This window comes from Ascidia mentula, chromosome 6, assembly GCF_947561715.1.
Source record: "Ascidia mentula chromosome 6, kaAscMent1.1, whole genome shotgun sequence".
NCBI lineage: Eukaryota > Metazoa > Chordata > Ascidiacea > Phlebobranchia > Ascidiidae > Ascidia > Ascidia mentula.
Window position 1 is genome coordinate 15,188,448 of NC_138571.1, and position 19,570 is coordinate 15,208,017.

Sequence of the window (19,570 nt, forward strand, 5' to 3'; positions counted from 1 at the left end):
AAAAATAATAATTGCACTGGACAGTCAAAAGATAAAAACAAAATTTAGGAAAGTGCATGGTCTACCTTTCACCTTTCAAGGCTTGAGCAAACACAGATTTTCGAACCAACGGTTGAATGGCGTCAGTTGCGGGAAATAATGAGTCGTTTAACGGATATCTTTTTTGTTCTTGGCCTTTTGTCGGGGAGTTTTAGTAAATCTGTGTGGTTTGATACAACTTTTTTTTACATTTTATTGTTCAGAAAATGAGTAGACCTTCATTGTAATGATAAAAGTTGCAACAAAATGGAAATTGAGAAAATTTTAGACCAGTTGTTGATGCCCCCGCCTGTTCTTCCAATTTCAGACTCACTCAAAGTAAGTATATATTTGTACTGCACATAGCTTGTATTCATAACTTTCACCAATCATTTATATGTAAAATTAAAGAAAAATTTGTGTGACAAGCTCAACAAAGTGTGTCTTTTTTGCAGGATGTAAGTGGTGCAAGCTTGGATCGGAGCCATGGGTCGTCAACTACGAACAGCAGCAACTCAAGCTGGCTCTCTGAATCATCTTGCGGGTGTCATTCACCACGAGCTGGCATGAAAAAATCCAACATCAAGTTTTACAGAAAGTCAATCCTTCCACCCCTGGTAAACATATATAACCAACATATTTGTATTTTTTTATTGGCAGGGGGTCAAGTTATAAAAGGATATAGTGATTCAGAAAATTGTCACATTCCAAGTGTTTTAGAGTTCTATCAACAATAAGATTTGTGGTAATGGTAAGGGATTAAGGGTTAAACATTGCTTAGTAATGCATTTGCACTGCAGTATATTATAGGGCATAATCTAAATAGATGTTATGGATTCTGTTTTTTAGTTATGTGGCACAACAAGATCTGAAATGCTTTCATACAAAACGAAGGCGCTTGAAAAAGAAAAAAGGAGACAACAGAACTCAAGAAGCAAACTGATAACGAGAGTTGAAGCCATATTATCAAGTGTAGATGTATGTATAACGCCTGCATTGCATGTCGCGTTAGCCACTAAAAGTAGGACTTTACGTATATTGCAAAATCATGTTTTTTCAGGTGCCTGAAACTATGCCAATATCCAGCCAGGAGAGCTCACCAAAAATTCCACTTGCAAATAGTACAGCATGTGAAGAGACTGATTCTATTACTGTAGAAACAAGTCAATTGGCTGTCGATGAAAATGAAAATTTAATAAAAGAGACCGAAGAAATTGCTGAAACGAATACAGGTTGGCAATGGACAAAATGTAATTTTCTTATCTTTGCATGCTGATTAACTTGGGACCCCAGCACTTTTTACAAAACTAATATGGTTAATTTTTTTACAGATCATATTTCTCATCATGATGAAACAAATATCCAGTTAACTCCTGAAAAATCTCCAATGCTCAAAGAGCAATCAGATAGTCCAACGTCGTCGTCATCATCAGATTCAGAAGCTGGATTTCAAAATGAAGCATACAGAAAGAGCTTGCAGAAGCTTTTACAAAAGTCTATAAATTCCAGTTTGAACGACACATTCACAATGCCTGATATGACGAAGCCTGAACCCACTATTTCAGGTTGTTAGTGCAAAAACTATGATAAGGTTGATGTTATAACCACTAAATAGAAAATGTCATGCCAATCAGATGTTTTAGTTAAATTTAGTATGCAATATTGTAAGCGTAAGTCTGCTACCTCAAGGTAGACTTACCAAGTAAGTGAATCCTAAGACCAGCTATGGGCATTAATTACAACCATATTAAATCCAATAGCTAATTTTTTTGATCTAAATTTAATTAACTAAATGAACCACCAATATTGTGAAATTTCTGTCTAGGGTTCTGCTGGTTTCCATTGTTTTGTAATGTAATCACTAACCTTATTTGACTTTCCTTATTAAGTTCCCTTATGCAAGTGTTGAATCTTCACCACCTGTTTTTGTGATTGGTAATGTAAAAATTGTTGCTTAAGTAACCATATTGTTGGCAGGTTCTACATCATCGACAACAACTTCTTCAACCACCACTGAGAATGTGTGGGCAGACAATACCCAAGCCACAGTAATTCAAACGAACCGAAGCACTAAGACTGATGCATCTTCGTTGGCGTCACTTTCTACAAGTGCGGGACATAATGAAAAAGGAAGGGAGTCCCCCTTTGGGGAATGTTCAGAAGCAGATGCTGTTGCCGATTCTCTTGTGGATTCTGTTTTGGAAGAAGTACGCAGTGAGATGACAATGTATGCCTCCTTCCGACTTGGCCCTGGTTCAAACAACAGTGAAAGAGAATCCGTCAGCAATACTCCAAATCCAGAAGATTTTTTAACATCGAGTAGTTCGAAAAATGTCTTGGATAGTATACCTAAAAGCGAATCCTCGAAATGTTCCACAGAATGCATTGATGAAGCCCTTAAAACAATCGGAAGTCAGTTGGTTAACAGCTATGAAGACAACTCTGTCGAAAAAGGGAAGAACCAGATTTCTCATTCGTCGAATGAATCTGACCAAGATGATGATTTGTCGTCTACACATACAGAGGGGTCAAGTTTTGGGGAAATAGGAAAAGATGTTTCTAGAATGTCCTCTGCTACTCCAGAAACAGCAGCACTGATTTCATCCTACAAAAATGCACTAGAATCAGATGAGGCAAGCTAGGGTTTTAATGTCTTGTTTACTGCTATAACTATTTAAATTAATTGCATTTCTTGTTTTTTCGTAATCTCAATGTTGGTATACATGCTCTGTTTTCATTAAGTTTGTAAATGGTGTATTTTATATTGGTAAAGTACCATCTCAAGCAAACTAATAAATAATTCAGGTACCACCATCACAACTATCAGAGATAGCTGACAACTCTTCTGTTGCTTCTGAAATCAGTCAAGGTACATTTACATTTTAGAACTAACACGATTTATTTTTCAGTGTTATGTGTAAGTCAATATATTTGTTTGTTGCTGATGAAGGTTTGTTGTATAACGTCGAACAAACAAGTTTTTCTTTTGCCAGACGAGCTTTTCATTACCAAATCAATATATTTGTCATCAGATAAAGATGTCTTTGATCCCGAAAATGATGCCATCATTAACAGCACCGAAGTCTTCAGTGAAACAGGTAGCTATAAGTTTTTATATCACTAATTTTAGCAGTTTTATATAGCCCAGTAGCATAGACAATTACAGCAACGTTCACAATGGTTGGTCTTTAAAGATATTGCTGCGGAACCTGAAATTTCTGAGGAGACGGCAATCGCAGCCAAAGAAAAGCGACAGAGTGAAGGACGAAAAAGAAGTAATTCCTATTCAACTCACGCTCCATCTCCATTGCTTGTGAACTCCAGAGAAGAGCATACGTAAGCACATTGACAACTTTCTACAAAAAAACAAGCCATGTGCCAGAAAAGTGTTATTTGTGCCATTGTTTTTTCCATATCCTGTTTTCGCGGACAGTTTCATTGATAAAACCAATGATGCCACAAAGCAGTGGGTTTTTAGAGTCAGAAACCTCCGGTTTTTTTAACCAATACCAGTATTTTACAATCTTTTTTTTTTCGATTAACACCCATGCAAAAAGCTATGATTGCTAATAACTAATTGCAATTAGCTGGTAACTAGTAGAACTTGTTTCAACTAGAAGTGAATACTTCATGCCTATTGGCTGGCCAGGCAACCAACTTTCAAAAACTTTCAGGGGGCACCTATAGGCCTCCCGCATTTACACTCTTAGAAGTGTTTTTTTTTTTCTTGCAGCATATATTCAACTGATGCTGATGATGGTAATTGCTCGGAAGTTGCAAACGACACCGTGTTTGGCCGTGACGTCAAACGCAGACTAGAGATGCCCTCCGATTCGGAAGATAGCACTGTGTCACAGCCTCGAAACAAAGCAAAAGATCCAAACGTCCCGAGAAAATGTTAGACTGTTTTCTATTATGACATAACCAATCATGGCCAAGGTGTTACTGAAAGCTTTTTGTTGCAGTGAGTACAGGAAGGGAGGAATATCGCAGGAAGTTGGAAGAACAACACAAGGTGGAGTTGATGGAGTTACAGCGACAACACGAACTTCAGCTACGCAAACTTCAGGAGGTTGTTTTGTTTAAGCATTACGGCACGTGTTCACTGTAATTTAATATTGGTGCCATGAGATATTTGGTTTTACACCTATGTTTTTATCCATGGTTTGGTTCTTTGTGTGAATATGGATAAATTGACTGTTCTGTATGTCTATCACTGCAAATTAGTTATTTTCTTTGGTTTTAAAATGTATTTCTGCAACATGTATTATGGGCTGTGTCAACCGCTCAAACACCTCAAAATTCAGCTAATTTGAATTTTTTTTTTTTTTTTACAAAAAACATTTAACTTATATTTGTTTTACAGCAACTACTTCAGGGGAACCCCCAGCTGGTAAATTCCCTGGGCTTAGTTGGTGGCATCAACCTCGATCAGCTGTTATCCAGTAGCTGTGGTGAAGAAGCGAAGTTAAACCCTCCTTTGCCATGCCCTATACCAGTGACAGTGAGTATGTCCGTACATATCCATGATAAGCAATATACCTGCCCTATGTTGTGACTTGCTACCTCAGAATGATCAACATTATTTTGTGTCAAAACTTACTCACAAAGAGTGATTGACAATCAGCGTCAGTATATTAATTTCCCCGAAATGGCATCATCAGTGTCGGTACTTATGTACATAGAATCTTAAATGTTTTCCTTGTCTTATTGGTGCTGCTAAAGGTTGGTAAATCATAAAGCAATATTTTTAGCATGAAAGTGGAAAGATGCATCTGGGGTGGTGCAAGTTGTCAGCCTTGGTCAAAGGTCATCTCACTCGACAACTTCTCGGATCAAGACCTGTTCAATCCATTATGCAGACCATAAGGGTAAGTGTGGAAGCACCATTGCAAGCATGCAACTTTTTTCATTTGTACAAATTCACAGCCTTCTGAACAGGCAACTGTGCCTATAATAATTTAGTTCAAATTCGGATACTACACTTATTTTTGGCCAATTTTCATGTATTTTTGTTTAGTAAGTATTATTTAGGATATCTGAATGTCCTGTAAACGTCGTGGCGATATTCAAATTCTAATTCCCACATTTTTTCGTTAGGACACAAGTCGCACCATTCTCTCAATGACAAGCGAAGAATTGGGAGCGCAGACCAACATGAAAACCATGCAGGACGCGACGTTATTTGACCGACTCTTTCTACAGGTTCTGATACTGTTAAGTTTTGTAGATTTGTACCATAACAGAAATAAGAACGTTGATAATTGCTTGAACTGCACAAAGCCTAATACTGTAATTTTAAGATAATCGAGATAAATAGGGTGATTTTATTTCGGTTTATTGTGTGCTTTAATGGTTATTGAGGTGTTCAATTTTACCTAGGGGACATCCTGGTAAAAACCGACTAAATGGAAATGAAATTTTTAAAGATTTCCATGAAGAAGGCCTTTGCAATCAAAGTTACTTCAAAAGTATAGATCAATTCTTATAGGCCTTTAACGTTGTTTACACCGAATTTACAGCTGCGTGCCTCCATGTATGAGTTCCACGCCACGTTTTTCGACACCACGCTACAAGAGAGATTGAAGATTATTTCCCAGTCGAGAGAAATGGACAGGAATGAGTTACTCGGCGTAAGTGCGCTTTTTTATGTTCCCTCCAAAACACTACATTGTAACACTTCAATTGTGTCCCTTTCAGTCACAAGAGCAAAGACAAGGTCACAGGCTTTCCTCGGCAACGCTGAAGGCTTTGCAAAGAAAACAGTCAGAGAGGTAAACAAAAGCTGTTCACTACAAACCGTATGTAATGTTTGTTAAATGTGTACAAAACACCATACCTCTAGCTCCACAAACAGCAGCAACGAACCACAAGGTCAAGACAATACTGGGAAAAGGGCAAAATCACTGATGCATGACATTGTGTGTTATTTCTTTAAGGGGAGGGGTACCACTTAGACATAATAGTTAAAACCGTTCACATTACTTCATGCCAACTTTTATCAATTTCACACTTTTCAGGAGAAACAGGAAATCGACACTAAGTGGAAACAACAGTCGGTAAGTTTTGTTGATAAAACAGCACTACTTGTTCAATAGAAACCACCCTTTACCAAACCACAAAAATACGCATGCTTTTATGCAACAAAATACAAATTTCAACAAAGCAAAATTTTTTTTCAGGGACTTAAAAGCAACTGGGCACCGTCCAACGAAAGAGGTGACCGATAATTTCTCATATAAACCCATGTTGTTTATAAATCACTATTGAAAAGTTTAAACGTTCTTCTTCCATTAATGCTAGTTACAATGTTTATTAAAAAATAATATTTCAAAGCTGTCCGCTTAAATGCTTTATAATCATAATTCATAACCTCTATGTTATTCAGATCAAGAGCAAGATTTCGTACTTGTGGAAAACTGGCGCCAAAACCAGCAGTGCGAGACAACCGGCCAAGCATGACGAGAAAAAGAAAAAAGGCAACAAGAGTCCTTATGGCACCGCAAAATCTCTCGTTGCTGTGCACAGATCTGGAACCATGACTCCCAGCATTCGTTGATCTCCTAAAAGAGTTGACTCGGACACCTCTGTTCCATTTTGGGTGCTCAGCAGTGTTTCATATTATTTTTACGAAGTTCTGTCGACCTACAGTTGCTTCCGTGCATAGAAAATGATATGCACGTCAGTGGTGGACGACATTTAGTGTAATACCAAGTTTTTTTGTGTGTAACTTGTGATAAATGGACCATTGATTAACACCATTTCGTTTTTTTAGGAATTGACACTGTGTTGTTCGTCCCAATGTTTTGTAATGGCTCAGTTCTAAATGGAAGAAAACAGTAGCGTTTCAAATACGAACTTACTGTTTGTGGTGTGTTGTTACCAATTACGTCAACGTTCCCGTAGGGGTTGAGCAACGCAGGTCACACTGCTAAGCCCAATGTACGAGTTTAATCCGCTCAAATGCAGATGTTCGCCTTGCCAAATTAGATGGAATATTACCTTGGCTACACTCACTCACTTGATCAATCATCCAATATTCTCGTATATTGCTGCTAACCCTTTCCAAACGGAATGATGAAATTCCCAATCCGCATTTAGGGGAAGCCCCTCAGAGTAAACTTGCTGCTACGACGAAAACGTGATTTTTTAACTGATTGCATCGCCCGTATTGCAAAGATATCTCATGCTGGCTGTGGTGTTTCACTGTACGTATGGTGTTGTTCCTGATGTTGCGTACTCCAACTCGGGTCTACGGTGTAAACGCGGGTCGATACATTTGTTTGCGTTTCGTTATTCAACCTTGTTGTGTTTTGTGTAGCGCATATACCGTTTTTGTGATATTTTTGTAGCTAATGTGGAAACCAAAGTTACTAATTTTACGAAAAAACTTCGTGTCGAGTTGTCAGAAACCGCAATGCAGTTCAGTTTTTGGGTGAAACGGGTGTAGATGTGGGAGGCAGAGGCGTAAAACTATCGGAAATTATACTCTCTCCGCACGCGTTGTCAGTAAAACTGTTTGTTGTACCAGCAGACTAGGTTTAACTGGGTTTGGTCTGGCCGTTGCGTGTTTAAATTTTTCATAACTGCAGCTCATTGCAAGTTTATTTTAGTTATGGTTAATTCATAAACTGTAGTGTAAGCACTCTTCGTCCAAATTTTTAATAAATTCTTGCCCGTGGGCCCCATAAGTTTGCCCACACATGCGTTACACGAAAGGTCACTGGTTCGAATCCTGTGAAGGACCCTCGATCGCACAAACGACTGCTTGTTTTTCGCTTGTATTTTTGAACTTTTTTGCAAATTTTTCGAACGAACGCAATAGCATGAGAAGGGTGCAGGAAGATGCGAATACACAACCAAATAAGGAGAAAATACGAACAACGCGCGCATGCGCAGAAGGGCGGTCTGACGGCGCTGACTATATGACGTCACGGGGCAGCTTGTACAGCAACAGGCATGAACAGATGGAAAAAAGGGGGAAGGAGAGATGGAGGAAAAAAGGCGCTCAACACGTCACGCGGTAAAAACGAGAGAAGAGCACGAAAAAGGCACCGCAGTGGGTGGCCCTTTTTTCCTCTGTGCACTTTGCACAAATAAAAGAGAAGCAAGGTAAGGTCGTTTTTCGAGTATCTGCAATGACTTTTGGGCGTGAAAAAGGACGAATGTTTGAATAAAGCAGTTTTTTGCTTCATTATAGACCGTAAACGTAGCAGAATGGTTCATGCAATTTTGAGTAAAAATGTCAAACCTTGCGCACTGAATTTGGAGTGTACACACAAAACAAATCGTTCTTTGGGCAACGGAGAACTCTTAACACCGAAAAAAACACCGCAACCGCCTTGTTTTTCCACCATAGTAAACCCTAACATCGCACGTAATCAAAATTCATTTGTTAAAGTTCATTCATTACATTAAAGCTATGGCGTTTGGACAAAGCGAGCAAATCAGCAAAAAGGTATTTTTTTGAAATGTTGAACCTTCATACACAGATATTTGATTATAAATAATTTTCCACTAATTTCTACTGTTCAAAAAACGTCTACGTATTATTTAATTTCGAGCAGCGAAGACATATTTGGCGTTTCGGAAAATATTTGGGAAGCGGACATGTGTTGTACAGCGGGCGTGGTATGGGGTTAACGAATCTACAACAAAAATGCCATCACGGAACAAACGCCGCACACTCTCAAAAAATGCAAACACAGAAAACACATACATTTCGATGCTATTATTAAACTGAGCAGGGAATCTCATGCGAATATTGTCAGAATTTGGAAGAAAATGCAATAATTTGACTTGACTTGATGTCAGGAAACTTAGGTGCTCATTCGCGCCATCTACCGGATACACCTTTTCGACGAAACGGCATTTAGCTGGTCTTGTGAAACACAGTGCTTATTTGGTTGTGACAGGAGACGGGCGTGCGACATTGTGCCGGGAAAATGGGTTGACGACAGGTGAAGGTTTGACAGTAATGTAGTTCACAATCTATGGCGTATATGGTGAGAATTGCTTGGGTGAGAATGCAGACTCTTATGGCATATTGACGAAAATAGTTTTGGGAAGGAGAAACTGGGGCAAACGTGAAGAAAAGTTTGGCATAAGGGGAACACATGGCTAAGGAAATCCTCGTTAATTTCTGTGCCTGCTTTACAGACGAAGGAATTGAGATTTTGGGAAATGTGAGCAATGTTCAGCGGATCATGGGCAACACGGAAAAGGGAACAGCGTTGTTTTTTTTGGCAGCCGAACGCTACAGCAAGAAACTGAAACACTTGAAATGAAACGAAAACAACAGAAGAAGGAAAATCGGTGCCAGGAGTGGACACCTTGAAAAAAAAACAAGCCGAAAGACACAAATGTCAGGATTAATTCAGGATGCGTTGCTTAGTGTACGAGGTACTCCCTTTGGAGTATTGTAACATAGCACCACCTTTTGTCATCGTGCACCACATTTTGATCGTGTTGTTTTACCATATGTAAGCGTGCTTGCATAATTTACGTAATCGGCGCAAGAGAGGGTACTTTGACGGAGCGCTGAGGCGTTCATGTTGTTGCAAATTAAAAAACCTTTGGTTATCCAGAATCTCAATATTGAAATCGCACGAAACGTAGCAATAGTCGAAATAAATGAATGCAATGGGCCTGTTTTTTTTGTTCTTGGTTGATCAATGCTATATTGTGTGCTTCGAACGTCGCGGAAAAACGTCGGAAAATGATCAAAAGGTTTATAAGGAGAGGGTTGCTACCCCGTGAAAGGCGACTGCAATTGAAAAAGGGAGATTGTCCCGAAGAGCTAGGTCAGAAGAAATATGGCTGAATGTCGGAAAGAATGGAAATCGTGGTGATGACCTTCGCAGTGATTGTAATTTGAAAGGCGTTTTTTGGAGGTGAATTTTTAAAGACTGCATTTTTATTGTTGGTTTTGCTATCGAAAATCGCGCCGAACAATCAACGACCTTACGACGGAATAACAGGCGGAGGGCTATAAAAGTATGGCAGCCGCCGAAGATATGAAAAGTAGGAAATATCAGACCGAAATTCGTCCGCAAACGACCTTCACCGCTCGGGGTGTGTGTGAAGACAGGTGCGACAGAGCAGAAGGCACACAGCCCTTAACACTGCGTTCTGGTAAAAAACAACACGAATGTCTGACCGGGACTATCTCGGCGGGTGGCGCTGCTGGGCGGATTTTTTTGTTCCGGGGGTAATGTTGTTGTTGTTGCGCTGGGAGCTGCCGTCGCCCTGTTTGGAGTTTGCGGCGCGTTTGTGGTTCTGTAATCACAAAAACAGTTGTGGAGCATTCGGTATTGACGCTATGTTTGTATATATATGAGTAAGAGCTTATGTAAAGGTTATTTACAGCAGTGGTCCCAACCGGGGTTCGGGGAACCATTTTTTGTTCATGGAAATATGCAAATTGTTTCGTCACAAAAACCGAAGGTTAATTTTGCGTGGGGATAAAAGGGCTACAATAGAACTACTTACTGCGTTTTAATAATTCCAGCGCAAAAAAAAACAACAAAAAGGTGCACATTTTCCCCACAGCAATAGAACGGAAAATAGCCGAAGATATGAGATGACTTACGTTTAACCTTCGATCTTGATTCTTGTTGCGAGCCGGTTTGTTGCTGTTCTTGGAAGGTTTGATATCTTTAGAAAGAAAACAGTTTGTTGTGTTTCCAGTGCCAACGTTTGTGTTAGTGAAGAAACGGAAGCAATTTTTAATACTTTAATTTAAACCACACTCACACGCTAATTTCTCCAAAAAAATAAAAACATTTAAAAATTGGTTGTATAATGTCCATGACAAAAAGATTCAACCGATAACATATCTAAAAATGCACCTGCTTCAAAGCTTATAACCGGGTGCTTGGTCTTCTCCGATTGGCTAAAATCGGGGGCGGAGTGTGGGCGTTTCCCCTCGTCGCCAGCGGCCTTTGCTTTGCCAAACGCCTGGCTTTTCAAAACCAGACTTGGGCTCTTTGCGGAACGCGAATTCCGTTCCAACGACCGTTCGGTGATCTTGTTACCCGCGCGCGCTACCTCGCGGAAGGATTTTTTAGCTTGAAAGTGAGTCTCGCGCACAAAGGGGTGTCCCCCGTTTACGGAATGCACTGGCGCTGCGGTCGGGGCGTCAGAGTCCTGAGAGATTAATAAGCGTGTTATACGCAGGTGCTACAGCAGATAGCATCGAAATTGGGGTAAAAATGCATGCGAAAATTAGCTCAAGAGATTAAGGACAGCTGTAATAAGTCGGCCAAGTGTTTGCATGGTCGGAGATACTGTTTGAATACGTTTAGGTGCCAATCTTATCTGCAAGTAGTGAATTTAAAAAGTAAACCCACAGTTCATACAGGACTTCTGGTTGATTATATTTGGCCAGAAACAGTTATTGTATATCAGTTATTAAATCTTTGTGTTTTTTTAATTATGTACTGCGTGTGTTTAAAATTAACACATTTACAACAAAGAAAACTTACGGAATCAGTGTTCGAACTCAATTCCTCTGAGGAACATGAAGAAAACGAGGGGATTGACACGTTGACCGCCTCTATGCTTGAAACTGCAACGAAATATCAACAAATAAGCCACCAACCTTAGATCCGGACGTGCTGCATGCGTATAACCCCGCCTTAATCGGGGTTCGAACCCACGCCGAAAAAACATATAAAATGGAACACCTACCACTGCTACAGGCAGAGGAACCGGTTGAACATCTCGGTGGATTTTGCAGCTCTTCGGTTCCTAATATAACCACAATGGATTAAGACAAGTGTGATAAGCCTTGCTGGGCGCCTATTCCAATAGCAATTATACTGGAGGTTATATGAGCACGATGTGGGACAAATGAAATATTACAAGATGTCAAAAAACAATTTAAAAAACGGAAAATTGTACATGTTGCTATACATGTACCGTCTTTAGCAACGTCTGACAGGAATAAATACAATCCATTATAATTTACAAACAGTCGTGGGGGCGTAAGAATTCTTCGGCAACACATTAAATAGTGCATTCTATTTGTACTGTGAACCAGTGTTAATCTCATTTTAGATTTTAAGACACACAAATTGTAAATCTATCAGGACGGGCTTTTCTATGATACTAAAAAAGGACAGAAAACTTTTGGAAACACTTGCCTCGAGCAGAAACCTGATTGTTGGTAATGATGCAGTGCCATTTCTCCAAAGCGTTTTTACGTTGTTCTATGCTGCATTCCGTGACATTGACAATCAAATTGAGAAGGCTGAGGAGGTTAAAAGAGGGTAATGGTTATTATAGGGTGGTTTTAATTGCTTTAACGCTTATTCAGGTCTTACGCAGTTTAAATAACACATAGAGACAGAACTTGTTGTATTTGAACAGTTTCGGTCGCAATAATGATTAATTAAATAGTTTATTAGATACGATTTAAGCACACCTCGCCGTACGGGTTGCCTTGTGCAACTGCGAAACACTATTGGGTTTAATAACACCCCGAATAAGGTACAATGGCAATTAAGTGTTAACAAAACCCTCTTTCAAATCTGTAAGCCAATGAATCCGTTGATGAAACCTTACCGATATCACTCTTTATATTATAATACCAGATTAATAAAGGTGTCTGTAACGGCATCGCACCGCAATTTTGCAGGAAATTATTGTTAATTGACAAGATAATTACAACAGACTTGTAAGACGAGCCAGGCTTTACGGTTTGGGTTTATAGGACAAAAAATATTAGAGCCCGAATTCACACCCGTTTGTGTCGCAACCACACTTTCTTTTCACCATTGTATATGATGACGTCACTCCTTATACAGCGATAAAGCCTTGTTACACAAAAATTCCGGGTTCAGGCGTAAAATGTTGGACCAACAGCTCAATTCAGATCAACATCCTTACCTGCTAGGGGGATACTGGGGGTTATATTTGTAAATGGCTTCGGTGAGACTCCGGTAGGCAAATTCGAATGCAAGCTTTACTTGCAAGATCGCGTAAGACCCCCTGCCCAAGTCGTTACCTGCATAAGAAAGGATTGCTTTAAAAACTTCAGATTGCGTCGCCGAGAAGCAAAAAGCAGTCGAAATAGTTTCAAATAGCTGTCGTATAAAGGTAAATACTTTTTTGTAGAACGGTTTTACCGGACAAGAAATGTGAACCAAGAAAAAAATACCATACATAAACATATAAAATAACTTTTAACGGACACGACAAGCCGGAACACAAATCGCCAGGACAGTAAACGCATTATATTTTTCACCTGGCGTCAGAGGGTCTTCAATTGACAGAAGTGACGGGGTCTGCCCATTATCCATTTGTTTCCGAAACTGCAGACAACACAAAGCCGTTTCACCAACAAATACACACGGACTCCTATTTTATAGAAAGTGTTTTGGTATCACACTGCATATGAATTAACTGGTATAATTGTTTATAAGCAATACAGCCAATAATGTATTTAATGAACTGCAGACAGCAGCAATGATTAGACCTATCAGGTGGGCAAAATAGTAAAACTCACTAAAAAATGAGTATATGATTGTTATTTAATGCAGCGACCTTACCACTGACAAAGAAACACACACGTACCTCTTCTTTGTGCATGTATCTTCCGCCGTTCTTAACCCGTATACAGGCACTGTGGTAATTGAAATGCCGACCGTAAAGTTCGAAGAACTCGATGAGAACCACCCCTAAGTTTCGGCTCGTTTCGGCGCGTGGATGGAGCTACAAAAAGAGGTTCCAATTAAAGGATCATATGCCGACGAAATACGAGTTGAAATAAACAAGTTTTCAGTACAAGGGCTTAAGACTTATGAGCCTAAATAGAGTCCCGCAGCAAATGTGCTGGTCGGCCATGGGTTATAGGATTTGCGAACAGGCTATTACGCAGTGACCGCCGACAAAAATTATTATTTAGCAAGCAAGCTTGCAAGTAACAACCATATGATTACTGTTTTAATACACAGCAACGCTATGGTCATGACAATATATCGTGTTAGGTTTTGCACTAAGCTAAATACAGTCCTTCCAGGACACGAATTCTTCCGCGGCAATACAACAGTAAAACACGTGTCATGACAACGTTATCTGTTGGAAACCGCAAACTGCGCTTGACCCAAACCTCAGTGGCAAAAATTCAGTCAAAATCCTATGCTTTACACAGTCAGGTACAAACTTCCCACCTGGAGAAAGCTGACACACATAAGTATGAGAGAATAGGAGCTGACTCCACCCGTCCAAACTTCGTTGAGTTCACGAAGAACGAGAAACTGTTTCAACACGAAGACCAGCTTGGCCAGGAGGGGATACTTTCGCATGTACTCCTGCATGGAAAGATACGCTAATGTGAGAATGTGACAGGGTCAATGTTTTGTATAAGGGGTGAGTTTCTCCCTTTGGGGTTAAGTTTTTCTTTAAGGGTGGGGGGTGTTGAAATTATTGATTACAAAAAAAATCAGTCAGATGTTTCGCTTCCGTAACAGCAATTTTCTTTCAGTAAACACTGCTTATCATCATGTCATTTCACAACACAAAGTTACACATCTGTTTGCAGACAGCATTTAAACACATTTGTCAATATATTAACAAGTGGGATTAAAAACGTTCTCGACAACGCCAATAAGAGCCGCACTCTTAACTAACCAGGTAACAAAATGGCCTTTATTGAAAGCCAAACCTAACTACAGCTGATTGGAAAAATTGATACACACATTTATTGGTATGGTTTGGGATATATATGTGTGAGAAGTGGCATAGTATGAATATCAATGCTAACATGACGTACAAAAACCACACAAAAGGCACCTCTAGCCCGAACTGGAATAACACACCAAGTAAATTACCAGTTATTCACACACCGATGGACATGTTTAAGGGCATACACGGCACTTGAACAAAACAAGCACCCAATAAGCACACATAGTTAATTAAATCAACACTTTGATAAAAATATTGCATTTTTAATCTTAAATTGGTGGTTCCTTGCACAATTTTAGGTGGTATATGAGCAAATTATGAAGTGACAAAATTACATAATTTGCTATTAAAATTGTATATTGGTCATTCCTTCAAATTGCGACATAATTGTAAACTTTAACTTACGTTTTCCATGCTTAAGAAGCAACAGCCATATTTATCAACAGAAAAGCCAAATAAATCACTGCATTGGCCCTAAAGACTAAGCTGCTAGGTACGCTGCTGCCTATGCAAGGGTGGTGATGTTTCACAAACTAAGATCAGTGTCATAGTAGAATGGATTACATTGATTTTTTTTTTGAAAAGCAAACTGATACCTTTATACACTCAACGCTCTGGATACCGCTCTTGACATTGAAGCTAATGTCCACCTTTACCAATGTCTCCAAATGCTGGAACTTGATAATTGGAACCTGCAAATAGATTAGGTTTAAAAAGTGATGCTTTCTTATGTAGAATAAAAAACAATATTTTTATTGCACATACAACAATAAAGTAATTTAAACATTATGAGTAAGGGGGTTATAAATTTATATTTGATTTATGGAGTGATCGCTTTATGTAGTTGTTCTTGTAAATGTAAACAATTTTGTAAGTGTAAACATAACTCACAGCAGCTCGGTCGAGAACTTTGCAAGAACTTTCATCTGTGATTCTGTTGTTGACGAGTGCTTGTTTCAGGGTAAACAATGGCAATTTGTCCCATTCCCCAAACACGACGATGTCAATATCGCTGCATGAGATGTCATACATTAATATTAAACAATCTCTTGTAATTTTAGAGTTATCAAAGCATTTTTAAATTTTACAAGATATCGTTTATCAGAAATAGTTGGTCATTTTTTGAATGAAAAAACAGATCGAAGGTAACTAAACAGATAAGCACCAAAATTTATTTCTTTACAATTCAGAAACCACTTGATGAAAATATAGAGTAAACCTGAAAATAGACAACCACAAAATTATACAGACTGCATAACTGTGGGCTGTAATGTGTTTGTCATCAGAAGTCTGTTTGCTCTCGGCAACTCTGTCAACTACTTCCACCAAGCATGGGTGTACACAATGAATGTCAAGCCCCAAACTGGCCTTAACACAACAAAAGATATATACTCACCTAGTTGGAAGATACAGGTCAGTGCGAAAGCTTCCGAAAACGTCCACCTGGAAACAAAACAGGTTTTGACAGAGTTCAAAACTATATTTGGTATTTGCGCAGTTTACCACTAACTGAAATTCAGTAAATAAATAAAACAAACATATGTTGGCTTGTAGTTAAAAAAATGTCCGATACATGAAAAGTATTTTTTCCTTAGTTTGTTTGATAGTAGTTTGATTATTATGGACACTTTGTCACATTATCAATTATTTTTTATTTTGTTTTTGTTAACAAGTTATAATAAGTATTTCCTGTGTGGATAGATTACATCCCTTACAATAGGGTTAACAATAACAAACACACATCAATCAACCAGTTGCGGATGGTACAGATTTATAACTAGGCAACCAAACATAGAAGAACGCACTCCACCAATTTTTACCTTTGCCTTAGGCCACAGTTTGATCACTTCTTCTTTGACAATCCTTATCACATACTGTCTCATGTTGTGTTCCTCTTGCGTTGGCCTCATGAAGTTGTAGAAGTCCTCTATTTCCTCATGTAACCTACACACATATGCGGTGTTATATCAGCAACAAAAGTTATGGAAACATAAAATGTTTGGGGCCGGAGGTTGCTGCCGACGCTGTATTTTAAACATTTAAAAGAACTATTCTGTCCCCCTAAAAATGGTTGCAAATCAGCTGACCTTTGCCAAGAAATCTAACCGAAATATTGCATTGATTAACATTTGTTTTTTTTGCTTGAGGAACCTTTTACATCACTTCATGCTTGTGTACAAGCTTTAATGTAATGTGAACAATCTTTGTTCACCTTTATTCATGGCCTGTCTGTCAAATTTGTAATAATTTGTGGCCCATGAATTCAAAAGTTTGCCAACTCTGTACTAAACCGTAAAAAACATTTGCAGCACAAAAAATTTCCATAGCTTTGCATTTGTTCACAAACACAGTTTCTGAAATAACAATGCAAAATTTAAATACAGAATAAAATATTTTAACTCACCCAACCATTCCGCTGGTGTAGTTGCGAACTACCCACGGAGGCCAATTAGAATAAACTTTGCGACTCAGAAAATTCTCCTTTCGCTTCTTCCCACCATGGGGTGGAGAAGAGGAGCCATCATTGCTGTTCTTTTTCTTGCACGAAGGTGAATTTTCTGAATTCCGTAATGGAATGAAGCCGTCGTGACTTAAACCATGCATCAGAACTCGGTCAGTGCTGTGATGTAATGGCAGAAATTAGTAATTATGCACCATAGAAAAATAATACACTTTACGGAAAATTACATAAATTGATAGTAAATAGGTTGTTGTCAATTGGACTAAAATTATAATGTTGTTTGAAATCAAAGTATTTGCTTAAATGTGTGAAAATGTTGAATATAATAAAAATTTTCTGGCTAAATAGCGATTTACTTGCACAAATAAAAGTACAAAACTATTTTCTTCGATTAAATGTTAAATAAAATCTTCTTAACATTCACACCTTATTTGGTGATTGTTGCTTGAATTTCTGTTTATACTGCACAGTGGTTGACACAGATTGCATTCAATGTTTAAATTCCCTACACCCTGTAATAAGAACAGACACAGATTAAATTAAGACATTACATCACAGGTCATCTTTTAACAAGTGATGACAAGCTGAGCACAGTGGTCTGTCTGGTATTTCTATATCATAGCCACAAGGTGAGCAGTTTTTAAACACAAACAAGCTTACATTTTAAGGATTTTATTAGCCCTGATTTACATTTACAAAAAGTTACTTTAACCACAATAAATAATAGGCGTGAAGTGGTCGACTTTGTCATAAAACTCAAAATATTGCAAAACCATTTTTATATGATCGTTTCTAAGCAACCAGCTGTGTCTGAAAATGGTGCCCAGCATTACATAACAGTTGTGCAAACAAAAAATTATTTTGGGTTGCAGTACTATTGACACATTTGACAAATTTGGCATATATATATTATATTGGCAAACTTTAAATAATCTAGAAACCCACCTGAAGCGTTTTCCAAAAATTCATAAAAATATTTACATCTGGTTGTGGGCCTGCTTGCTTTAAGTTGTAACAAGTTGGCTGATGGTCCATACAAATTTTGCTGATTCAAAGTGACAAAATGTGCACAAGCAGGAAACAAAAGCAAAGGTTTCCAAAGCTTTGGGTAGCAAATGAGCTTGTGGGTATCTGTCCCTTCACGCAAGTCACCACCCAAAGCAGTACATTATACAGTGATCTATTGGCTATGCTGAAGACCTTGACAACAGAGAAGGCAAAGTTAAAATAAATAAAATAATTAAATTATATGCCTACCATATTTTCACACTAATTTTGCACAGTAAACAACAGATAGCATGAACTGTATGGTAAATAGTGATAGTGAATACCATTGTAATTTTGAATAAGTATAATGTTGGACAAACATAAAGGAAATAAAAATATTTTTTCTTCATGAAATCCACCTATTCCAGCAATACTACTTTTGCATGACGCAAGTGGAAGCTTTAATGTCAGTTTGAAACTATTGTAGAATCGCGTCAGGTCTATTTAAAACTAGTACATCATGTTAATAATTAACAAAGTTAATGCAATCTTGTTCACTTTAATAACCCTATTAGGCAATTTTTAAATAATTGAAGGACCATTTAAGAAAACGTAGTGTTCAATAATCTCATTTTCGCACAATAAGGAAAAACTCATGCACACAGCTTGAAATTAAACTATTTACGTTAAAACTCTGCGTGTATTTTACCGGTGATGCTAAACTGAATTCATATTTTTGCAGATAACAACAACCAATAATCATGAACACAAAGCAAGAAGCCTTCTGACTTAACGCCGGAATAACAGATTACAATGCTCTGTGAAATACAGCCTAGAAGGCCCATTGTGTGCAAAGGCGAGAAAAAACTTTCCACACTGCAGCTGGTTCAATCAAGCATGTCTGCCTTATTCGGAAAGTGGTCACCCGGTGAGCTTTTCAAACTACCTAAAGGAGAAGGGCACTACCAAAGGAATATCTGTTGTGCAGCTGGGGTTTGTATCATTGCCAGGGTCATTGTATAAAATGGACAAAACTTCGAAAAAAGGCACATAATACAGTAATATCGCTTTCTTTCAGTTAATAATAGAAGTTAATTTGAGTTTTCAGGCTTTGAACAAAAAGCAGTCATGCATAAATAACACAAAAATAATGATGAAAAAGTCGTAAAATATAAATATATCCCGAAAGGCTTGGCTAAACAGTTAGGTAGGATTTTTCTGCCACTATCTATTGAGTAATACAACTTAAGTATATTCAAAAAATTACACGCAAGAATAATACTTGTTGTCATGCCTGAATGGTGTTCAAGTGAAGGGACATTTTTATGGAATATTCCAAATCACTATGCCGTAATTACACGCATATTATCAAGCTCTTCTTTCAAATCAAACAAATACAATCCGTCCCAGTAAACC

At 38.3% G+C, this 19,570-nt stretch overlaps 2 protein-coding genes across 2 annotated transcripts; one reads left to right on the forward strand and one right to left on the reverse strand.

Moving 5' to 3' along the window:
* The first annotated feature begins 240 nt into the window (after window positions 1-240).
* LOC145905836 (uncharacterized) lies at window positions 241-7,376 on the forward strand. The gene is made up of 19 exons (XM_082993141.1): window positions 241-357; window positions 474-635; window positions 868-996; window positions 1,079-1,250; window positions 1,350-1,583; window positions 1,996-2,651; window positions 2,824-2,887; window positions 3,051-3,116; window positions 3,213-3,354; window positions 3,752-3,915; window positions 3,984-4,090; window positions 4,385-4,522; window positions 4,773-4,889; window positions 5,119-5,223; window positions 5,541-5,651; window positions 5,719-5,792; window positions 6,039-6,077; window positions 6,201-6,237; window positions 6,407-7,376. Exons 1-19 carry the CDS (start codon window positions 286-288, stop codon window positions 6,575-6,577), a joined length of 2,760 nt encoding a protein of 919 aa, XP_082849267.1. The 5' UTR covers window positions 241-285; the 3' UTR covers window positions 6,578-7,376.
* Window positions 7,377-7,833: 457 nt separating this feature from the next.
* On the reverse strand, window positions 7,834-18,362 carry LOC145905602 (terminal nucleotidyltransferase 4A-like). Its single transcript, XM_082992845.1, has 17 exons — window positions 18,113-18,362; window positions 17,594-17,679; window positions 17,111-17,326; window positions 16,527-16,650; window positions 16,103-16,149; window positions 15,598-15,718; window positions 15,303-15,398; window positions 14,193-14,333; window positions 13,597-13,734; window positions 13,268-13,334; window positions 12,910-13,027; window positions 12,165-12,271; window positions 11,710-11,769; window positions 11,505-11,587; window positions 10,869-11,166; window positions 10,610-10,674; window positions 7,834-10,296 (listed from the first exon to the last, which is right to left on the reverse strand). The coding sequence occupies exons 1-17, from the start codon at window positions 18,200-18,202 to the stop codon at window positions 10,183-10,185; spliced, it is 1,971 nt and encodes a 656-aa protein (XP_082848971.1). The 5' UTR covers window positions 18,203-18,362; the 3' UTR covers window positions 7,834-10,182.
* Between the last annotated feature and the right edge of the window lie 1,208 nt (window positions 18,363-19,570).

What these genes read in the sequence shown, in the direction of transcription:
- LOC145905836 (XM_082993141.1), top strand. Translation starts at nt 286, where the DNA reads ATGGAAATTGAGAAAATTTTAGACCAGTTGTTGATGCCCCCGCCTGTT. An exon ending in CCATTATGCAGACCATAAGG is followed by an intron (nt 4,890 to 5,118) that starts GTAAGTGTGGAA and finishes TTTTTTCGTTAG; the next exon opens with GACACAAGTCGCACCATTCT. An exon ending in CAAAGAAAACAGTCAGAGAG is followed by an intron (nt 5,793 to 6,038) that starts GTAAACAAAAGC and finishes CACACTTTTCAG; the next exon opens with GAGAAACAGGAAATCGACAC.
- LOC145905602 (XM_082992845.1), bottom strand. Translation starts at nt 18,202, where the DNA reads ATGGACCATCAGCCAACTTGTTACAACTTAAAGCAAGCAGGCCCACAA. An exon ending in GATACATGCACAAAGAAGAG is followed by an intron (nt 13,335 to 13,596) that starts GTACGTGTGTGT and finishes TGTTGTCTGCAG; the next exon opens with TTTCGGAAACAAATGGATAA. An exon ending in CAATCAGGTTTCTGCTCGAG is followed by an intron (nt 11,770 to 12,164) that starts GCAAGTGTTTCC and finishes TGGTTATATTAG; the next exon opens with GAACCGAAGAGCTGCAAAAT.